This window comes from Bos grunniens, chromosome 4, assembly GCF_055505025.1.
Source record: "Bos grunniens cultivar Pamir isolate PY7600 chromosome 4, Bosgru_T2T1.0, whole genome shotgun sequence".
Taxonomy (NCBI): Eukaryota; Metazoa; Chordata; class Mammalia; order Artiodactyla; family Bovidae; genus Bos; species Bos grunniens.
Genome location: NC_141168.1, coordinates 68,277,889 through 68,286,961, shown reverse-complemented (window position 1 = coordinate 68,286,961; position 9,073 = coordinate 68,277,889). Strand labels below are relative to the sequence as shown.

The 9,073-nt window shown below is 38.0% G+C and overlaps 1 protein-coding gene across 3 annotated transcripts; it reads right to left on the bottom strand.

Moving 5' to 3' along the window:
• Positions 1-1,087: 1,087 nt before the first annotated feature.
• CAV2 (caveolin 2) lies at positions 1,088-8,454 on the bottom strand. 3 transcript variants are annotated; one of them, XR_015162609.1, is made up of 4 exons: positions 8,265-8,454; positions 7,754-7,941; positions 7,211-7,303; positions 1,088-3,323 (listed from the first exon to the last, which is right to left on the bottom strand). XR_015162609.1 is itself a non-coding variant. In XM_086396736.1 (3 exons), the coding sequence occupies exons 1-3, from the start codon at positions 8,412-8,414 to the stop codon at positions 3,173-3,175; spliced, it is 489 nt and encodes a 162-aa protein (XP_086252862.1). In that variant the 5' UTR covers positions 8,415-8,454; the 3' UTR covers positions 1,088-3,172. The 3 variants fall into 3 exon arrangements, 2 of the variants coding, with proteins under 2 accessions (XP_086252862.1, XP_086252863.1); XM_086396736.1 differs by lacking the exon at positions 7,211-7,303; XM_086396737.1 differs by lacking the exons at positions 7,211-7,303; positions 7,754-7,941 and having other exon boundaries at positions 1,094-3,323.
• Positions 8,455-9,073: the final 619 nt, after the last annotated feature.

Sequence of the window (9,073 nt, the reverse complement as noted above, 5' to 3'; positions counted from 1 at the left end):
GGTGTGACAGTAACGTTAGAAAAAAAAAAAATCTACAAATAAAATAATTGTAATTAATTTAAAACATAGGGTAACATATTATTAGGGGGGAAACTTCACAATGATGGAGACAGAATTGTCATAAATCTAGGAATCCCTGTCATGAAAATCAAAGTCTCAGTCAACTTAACTGTGCGTTAATTCCTGTATTTATAGAATGCCAGTCCTTTGTTAGAAAATTCATGAATTTAAAAATCGATTTAAAAAAAATTCCTGGACTGAACAGCATGATTGCATATATGTAGCCAATCTTCATTCTATGGAAGTCACAGAAAACAAGAAGATGGGAAGCTCCTAAGAGATCCTTGAGTCCAATCCTCTCATTAAAAGTAGGAAACTGAGACCTTGAGATGAAACCATTTGCAGGAGCTGACATACCTCAGTAATGGCAGTGCTGAGATAGGCATCCAGATGCCTGACCTGGAGGGCAGGGCTCTTTTCACTTAAGTCCAACAATTTCCCAAGAAAATGATTTAAGTAAATTCATGGGATGTAGACAACTACTGAAAAGAAGGACTTCTAAATTCTCCACATTTTTAAAGAGCATTTTGCAAAGCAAAACACATACTTTATTATTGGAGGTAGGTCATTTTTCCAGATTAACTCACAACAGGAAAATCTATGCCAATATCAGCAGCTACTCTTCACATACTAACTTTCCAAAAATAATTTTGGACTCTGGTCTGGTACTAGTATCCAAATACATGTGATTTATATTGTTTTACTTTCTTATTTAAAAAAATTGAAAACAGAAATATGAGTTTATTTAGGATTAGCAAGAGACTATTTCATGAAGAATATGAAGTATAGTTGGTTTAAGAACATGCTATTCTATCATATTCATCAAGTGATATAAAAACTTATAGGGAACCTCTTAAGTGCTGGGAAAATAAAAAAAATTACCAATCATGTAATTTTTTACAAATATATTCCAGAATAAGCAATAACTCATGTATGTTTACCTATTATAAGTTTTTAATAAGGAAAAATTAGTTTGAAAAGGTTCTTTATTGATGAACTTGATATGTAATAAAAGCAATAAACACACTTTATAAGTTTTAAAAAGTTTATTATAGATACTGGGAAAGTCCCACCATCACCCACCTCTTCCCCACTCACAAATAAAAGAACCAACATATTTGTACATGAAACCTAGGTCCACTTGGTACAAAATTTCAGTCTCTGAAATAAAATAGTTAATGACAAATCTCAATAAAAAGTGATTTTGAAGATGATCAATGCTATTCAGAAATAAGAAAATCATATAGTCTACTTGTTACAAGTTGATAGGTTTTTTTTTATGTGACTATGTATGTATATTTTGGCTTTAAAACTTGCCAATTTGAAAAAACTTGCTATTTGAAAAGATAGAAGCCATGATTTATTTAAATAGATATTTTATTAATCAAATACTTTTGCTCAAATGACATATCCAAATATGTTTTAAAAACATCTTAAATATAAGGTATAACTATAAAGTCATGAGACTGATTGACCTTTTTGACTAACATAGTAATATCCATATTGTCAAATGAGAAATAATGCTGTAATGATCATGAGAGTGTTTTCTAATGATGCTACAATGACCTAAGACAGTTTTGAAAAAATCTCTTTGTAGCTACCTTCAAAAGGATATAAGCTTCATAATTTAATCATTCATTTGCTTGGTTCCCCAGTAGAATTCCAGTTCAATCATCCTTTATATTCACCAGTCTTAGAAACTTGGGAAAATAAAATTAATTTTCACTGAATGAGGAGTTGTCATCTATGAAACTATGTAAAGGAATGTTAATCTAAGTTCTGATAGTAATTCTGAAATTTGAGCATTGACACACTTTTAGGGTGTGTAAATTATAGTTAACCAGTCACATTATAGACAGCTTTTATGTAGGCCTATTATTTTAGAATAGAGATTTTTAAAACAACAGTGACTCATAACACTGAAATAGGACTCTACAGTTCAAAAATAATAAGAATAATTTTATACTGTGCAGTAAAACTTATATTAGATAATATCTTGAAAGTTTGTAGCTATTACTTTTTAATTTATATATACATAGCTCAGTAGCACGGACCCAATAAGTTAACAACTTTGCTGAAGTTAATACATGAATTACTGTAGCTGAAATTGTACTTAAGTATCAGAAATAGCCATTATTTTAAAATGTTATTTAGTAGCACCAATATTACTTGAAGGTAAAGAGAAACAATAAGAATGCAGAATACAGGATTAATTTTTAACTACAAGACAGAAATAATCTCTTAGATGAAATATCAGTTAGGTTTGTATTAAGATCACAGCCAGATAAACATTAGCCATGAAACATTTCAGGATTTCACTTGGAAGAGTAAGAAAGAAAAGCCTTGTATATCTCTCTTTTACATTCAATTACCAAAGAAGATGCATATGCTTATGTAATCTGGACAGTGCAATCTCACCAATGAAGTTCCTTATGGAAGATACATTTACTCCTTCTATATATTAGTACAAGATAACAAATATAAAGAGTGCTTTAAAACAATCTGATTAGGGCAACATTTACAATAACTACAAAATATACAGTAGATTGAAACCTCTTTTAAATATACCTGTAAGTTAACAATACCCTATTTAAAGGAACATGTTTTCATGAATCTATTTTCACATTTATTTGAGAGCCCCTATCATTACTTTTGTAGGATCTTTGTATTATCTTATCTCTAAGTATCCCCATGACTTTATCTGCAAAGGTTTTAAAAAGTATTACTTCCAGAGTAAAAAAATAGGAAATTCCATATTTTTATGAGCAGTTGTACACAAAACTATTGTAGTGTTTGAGAGAAATATCCCTTGATCATTACAGATTCATCATTATAAAATGCATACCTTTGTACTAAAGAAAAAACTGCCTGCCTTTAAAATTAATTGTTGCCTGCTGAATAATTCTGATTATAAAGTTAGATACGAAATCCTTGGCTTTTAATTAGAAAAGCATTATTTGAAAAGATCTGCCAATAAACATTCTACATATGGTTACCCATCTTAATAGCTTTCTTAATTTGAACAGTTGGGGAATTAACAGAACAGTAGTGCTTTTATGTTATAAAAACAAGTATTACAGTATCCAGATCTCTGGACCTGGGGCCCAAGTATTCAATCGTGGCTCAGTTGCAGGCTGACAGAAGAGAAGCTGCGTCCTATGCTCGTACACAATGGGGCAATGACAACATCTGTCACACTCTTCCATATTGTCTGCACTGAAGGCAGGACCATTAGGCAGGTCTTTACAAAAGGCATTATAATCCTGGAACGGAGGAAGAGAGATACGTAAGGATTACTGGTGTTTCCAAATAAGGCTGCTGACTCTTGCACATGCATGAAAAGATATAACAGTGGCCCAATTCACCTAAGCCAGGTTGAGCATATGAAACAAATGAACAGTTACCTACATCGTGATAAGATACACAGAAAATATGTTTAAAAAAATAAACAGGCATGTACGTGATCAACACCAATATTATTTCTATTGGTAGCAGGCAATTTAAAATAGTAAAGCAAAATTAACCAAAACAGTAAATTTATTTACTTGATCTCTGGCCCTAAATATTAACCTGCCTAAATCTTCTTATTTCTCTGAATTTCCACTTCCTGGTAGCTTTTCCTGTTGTCTTCCCTCCCCATTGGACCACGCTAGGTTGGATACTCCTTTTTTGTGTTTCTGAAGTACTGAAAAAAATTTCTTAATTCTCAAATTTATCAAAAGATATCATAGATGATTATATCTCTCTTTCGTATTAGAATGTAAGCTTTTAAGCGAGGATATCCTTTACCCTTGGTAAACATTTTAACTGAAGTGAATTTAACATTCTCTTATGCTTTATATTATTAATTTTTCATAGTAATTACGCACACTGAAAAGAGTTGTGTAGTGTAGCTAAAAGAGCCCTGCAATTATGTCAGAATTCTTAGACAAGAAGAACTCGAATATCCTGAATTTATTTTTTCTGTATGCCTTTTCTTAAAGTAACTTCATATTTTCATATTCCTCAGGTTGGTGAAGTTTTTCAGTAATCCTCTGCATAACGTTCTTTGTCACAGTAGTGCTTTTTGGGCACAAAAGTATTTGTGAACTCTCAGGCATTGCTGGAGGGCTTCATTAGAATTTTTATTATTACTTGGGTGGGCACAAAGAAGTGAGGTTGATTTTCTTGGTTTCCTATTAAACAGTGACTTAAATAAAGGTCTGTTGTATTTAGCCGAAAATGAAGAGGAGATCAGGCATTTGTCTGATTTAGAGATATTTTTAAACTATTAAATTATTCATATGGACTTTCTACAAAAATTATATTTATCTTGTGTTTTTTTCCCAAGTGCTAAAGATTTGAAGCATTTTTTTTAAAAAGAAAATTAATTACTAGGTGTTTTAGAGCTAAATGGTTGAATAGAAACCTGAATGATGGTATCTTTTGACTTCTTATCCCATTATGTTTCTCACTTGATGTGTGGCTTTGGGCAATTCCCTCCAAATTAATGTAAGAACAGGAAATCTTAGAAAGCAGCTATCAGGCTTACCACTTACTATGCATCTCTGATATGTCCATATGATGCAGCCACTATGATGAACAATAAATAGAACTATTTTGAAGGCAGAATATATAATAAAAACAATTATGACAAAATAATCTCAAATTGACTTGTTTAGATTGGAAAGCTTCCTAACCAAATTCACTTCCCTCAGAATATAATGCATTTTCCATTCTTTCTTAGGCTGAGAAATTTTCTAACCTCTAGTGCCTTAGATCTCCATGTCCTAAGAGGGAATTAAGCACAGGACAAAAGTGTAGTTGCCCACATTTGAGGACTCAGTTCACAGGATTTTAACTTCATTTTCTTCAAGTTGTTCTCTCACTTTGGATCAGAGGATCCAATGATTCTTTGACAACAAACTTAAATTGTGTTCTAACATCCCAGCTGGTTCCCTTTCTGAAACTCCAGGCAATATGGAGTGACCCACAACTTCGTTCAGGCTCACTGTCAGCCTCAATAGTGTCAGCCTCAGTGTCAGGCTCAGTCGTTTCTTAAACACATTTTATAATTAGCAACATTATATATTCATCCACTGGACAATAAATCCGTGAGAACTGGGACTTTTGTTTAGCTTTGTATTTATAGTGTCACACAGATTGCCTTGTCACAGCAGTTAGCTATATTAAAACCTTCTGGGAAATGAGACTGTTACTACTGCATTTCTATCAGTTAGATTATATATTTGAATTACATTCAAGCAAAAATAAAAGGCAGAGGGGTTCAAGTTACATTTCTTTGATATGATACACTTATGACCTATGGTTGTCAAATGGCATACAGATTCAAACCAGTCTCTGATATGAACTCAAACCAATTCACCTGTTCCTAATGTCCTATACTTCTGGCCTAGGATCCAAAATCATCAGACTGAGTTGTGAGTGCTTTGTTGTTGTTTGTTTAATCTAAAGTCAGATCCATTGTGACCATGGAGTGTGGTTCAAAGAGCTTATAACTGCATATTTTCATAGCCTTGACCACCAAAAAATAAGGTTTTAAAATGTTTGCTCTTCTATGAGACTTTTCCTTGATCTGGTCTTATCGTGTCATGGGAATGTAATCCATTAATAATAAACCTATTTTATCAAGGTATAAACTAACTTCTAAACATTTTTGTTTGAATTCACTCCTCTACTTGCAATCACAGCTGCCTGATGACATATGTATGACAGTTAAATATTAATGTGCCAACATGAAAGTAATTTGAAAAATAAGTTGAAGTTAAATAATACAGTTTCTGTGGTTGGAAAAAAAGTGGTTTGATGATTCTCTGCTGGAAGCACCACACCAAAAATATCTCCCATTCTTAGGAGAGCCAGGTGGAGAGAAGCATCATTTGGTTAATTGTAGTTTTACTTACATCTCACTACCATTTGGTAAATAAAAACCCTTTTGTTATCAATTATTCCACAAGTGCTTTAGGAAAGCCTAGCTTTTTTGACTGGCAGTCTGTATTTCCAAATAGTTCCATAGCCAGCATTTCATAATATACGATGTGGTCACTCAGTTTTTCACATTTTGGAAAGTGAGAAAATGGACATAGAGGTTACGTGACTGGTTTTATTCAAAAGATGTGCTGATTTGTGCTAATATCTAAATATGACCTGATTGTAAATCTGGACTTTGAGGATCTGTTCATGTAAAAAAGGCAAAGATTTTCATTCTTCTTAGTAGTTTTTTGACACTTTCAATATCGTTTGTTTACAGCTTTCAGTAATCAAATTACATTGATGTTTGTCATTTTTAATATTATAAATTGCTAATTTTAATCTCATAATTTTTAATCTCATTAAATTTAATCTCATAAGTTTAGTGAACTTCAATTTATCCCTAAAAAGTCTTTTAAACTCTTTTCTTTCTACAAAGCCTTCCCTGTGTTTCCCTCCCCCACCGATTTAGCTGTTTCCCTCAGCAGCTACCTCTGTACCTAGCCAGTTTCCCTGATGTGCTGTGAGTTAAGCTGAAGGCAGATCTTGCCTTATTCATCTTGCCGCATTCATCCTGGGCCCAGTACCCAGCGCAAACTCAGTACTCAATAAATTTTCTTAGTTGAACTAACCAGCTAGCTAACTGACTAAAGAAATTAATTCAGATGGTAAAGGCAAATGGAGAACAATTTCATAACTTCTAACAATGAACACAACATATATTAGGGTGTGGTATTACCATATAAAATGATTAAGAAAAAGATATGGTGGCATCAAGGGTTATGTATTTCTCCAGGACTGCCCTAAAAGACAAGATTCACAATTGTTGCCATACCAGGGATAATCTGAATGCTCTTCCTCTCAGAATAAAGTGGACATCTTTTAAAACAACAATAACACAATTTATAGGTCAAATATGACATTTCCTTTAAAAATTTTTAATGCTTAAAAATGTTCTCTGAAGCTTTATGATACATTTTTTGTGTGAAGAAAGTTACTCAAAACATCCTAAAATGTCCAATAAGTTTCTATATTTATTTTCCCTTTAATGCCCTAGATGCCACTTCTATTGGGGCTTTAGAGGTGAAAAAGTAACTTGGAAGCCTTCTCATTGTCATTATCTGTAGTTTGAATTTTCACTCATTTGTGCTGGGAGCCTGTACACCTTAATTGCACACACCTTGCATCTTCTCTGGTCTTATCCTTGCCATTTGCCAGTGGCAGGCTTGGAGCAACCCCTCCATAGCACTGCTTAACCAGGTCTGACATCCCTCTGCAATGATATTGTTGTTAGCATTCTGTTCAGAGATCACTTTTGTTTTACCCCAAACACAGGTGGTGACTGAATGAAAGGTGATGAAAGAAGTAAGAGCCTTGCCCAGAACCAGAGGCACAAGTCAAAACAGGGCCCTAGGAGAGCGCAGCCTGTGGCAGGAAGCATGGCCTCCAGATCTCCACCTCCACAATCAGCTGGGCCTTAGCACTGGAGGGAAAATCACACCCGAGGACAGAGGGACATACCTTCTTCTGTTTTTAAGTCCTAACCCTACCTACAAATCTATCGAAGCACACTGCCTTTCAAGGTCTCCTAGTTCCTGCTACTAGGTTGGGAAATGATGCACATTCTTCTGCCCAGCTGGAAGAAGGGGAGGGCAGGGGGCAGATGGCAAAGAACATTCCGACGTCTCAGAAAGCTGGCCCATCCCAGTGTGCCCCTTCTCACCAGATATGCAGACAGCTGAGGGTGGCAAAGAGAATTCCCGCAGCGAAAGCCAAGGGAATAGCCAGGAACACCGTCAGGAACTTGTAGATCACATATTTGCTCATTTCAAAGAGAGCGTGGCTGCAGATCCACACTTTGTCAAAGGAGTGCGTAGACACTGGCTCTGCAATCACATCCTCGAATCCCACCTGCGGAGACAAGACTCGGGGATCCTGAACTGTCATCCAACCTGCCTCACCAGGAACCAGGAGTACTGAAGAAAGATAGAATTGACTGGGATGCCCCACCTTCTCTTAGGGTCACGGTGCGAGCACAAGAATTTGGTTACAAATTCCTGGCTACGTACGCGGCCCCGCGGCGAGAATCTGGGCCCCAGACCCTGCGGGGCTGACCCAGTGGCAAGTGTGGGAGTTGGGGTCGGAGCAGGGTAGAGGAGGCACCCTCATCCCAGGCCTTGGCGGGGGTTCTGGGACGCCCTCAAACCCAGGGGAGGGCCCGCCCTGGGCTTCACCTTGAGATGCGAGTTGAGCCTGTGGGGATCTCGGTCGCTGCCTGGGTCCACGAACTTGTCGGGGTCTGCGTAATCGACGCTGCTGTGGCGGCTGTAGGAGTCGTCGTCCATGAAGAGCTGGACATCCGCCTTCTCGGTCTCCAGCCCCATCGCGGCGCTTGGTGAGCGGTGGATGCAGCTGGGCTGGTGCGGCGCGGCTCCGGGCCCGCGCGGCTTCCACTTCCCGTCGTGCCCGGCCCCGCCCCGCCTCGCCTCGCCCAGCGCGGCCCGGGCGGCGGCTGCTTCCCGCTGCTGGCTCCTGTTACCCGGCCCGCGAGACCCTAGTCCCGCCCCGCGGCCGGGCGAAGGGGCGGGGGCCGAACTCAGCCGGCTAGGTGGCTCCGGTCCCGCACAACCCGCCGCCTCTTCCTGGCTGGGTCCCAGTCCGGCCGCAGGCCAGGAGAGGTATTAGGGGGATGTCCCAATCAGGCAGATCCCGGCCTGCTCAGGTGGGCGAAGCGTCTGTCGGGGATGAGGACCCAGATTCCGCCCACAGAGGGGCTGGAAGGATTTTGGGGTCACGTTGCACGACACTCAGAACTGGATGCCTAAGAGCCAGCATGTTGACAAGAAAATAGACACCCTGGAGGGAGGCAGCTTGGTGGTTAAGAGCGTAGGGGTATCGAGTAGGAAGGTCTTTCTTAACTTGCACTGTGCCGTTTATGTTTGTGCTCTGGAGCAAAGTACCAAGCTTCTTGGACCTCAGCTGCCTCCTTGTAAAATGGGAGCGGGGTCAGGGCTGCCTGCTTCACAGCGTTGTTGCATGAGAA

Coding starts and splice junctions, on each gene's coding strand:
- CAV2 (XM_086396736.1), bottom strand. CDS start 8,414: ATGGGGCTGGAGACCGAGAAGGCGGATGTCCAGCTCTTCATGGACGAC. Junction 7,942..8,264: donor GGCTCAACTCGCATCTCAAG/GTGAAGCCCAGG, acceptor TTGTCTCCGCAG/GTGGGATTCGAGGATGTGAT. Junction 3,324..7,753: donor CTCAGCTGTCTGCATATCTG/GTGAGAAGGGGC, acceptor CCTCCGTTCCAG/GATTATAATGCCTTTTGTAA.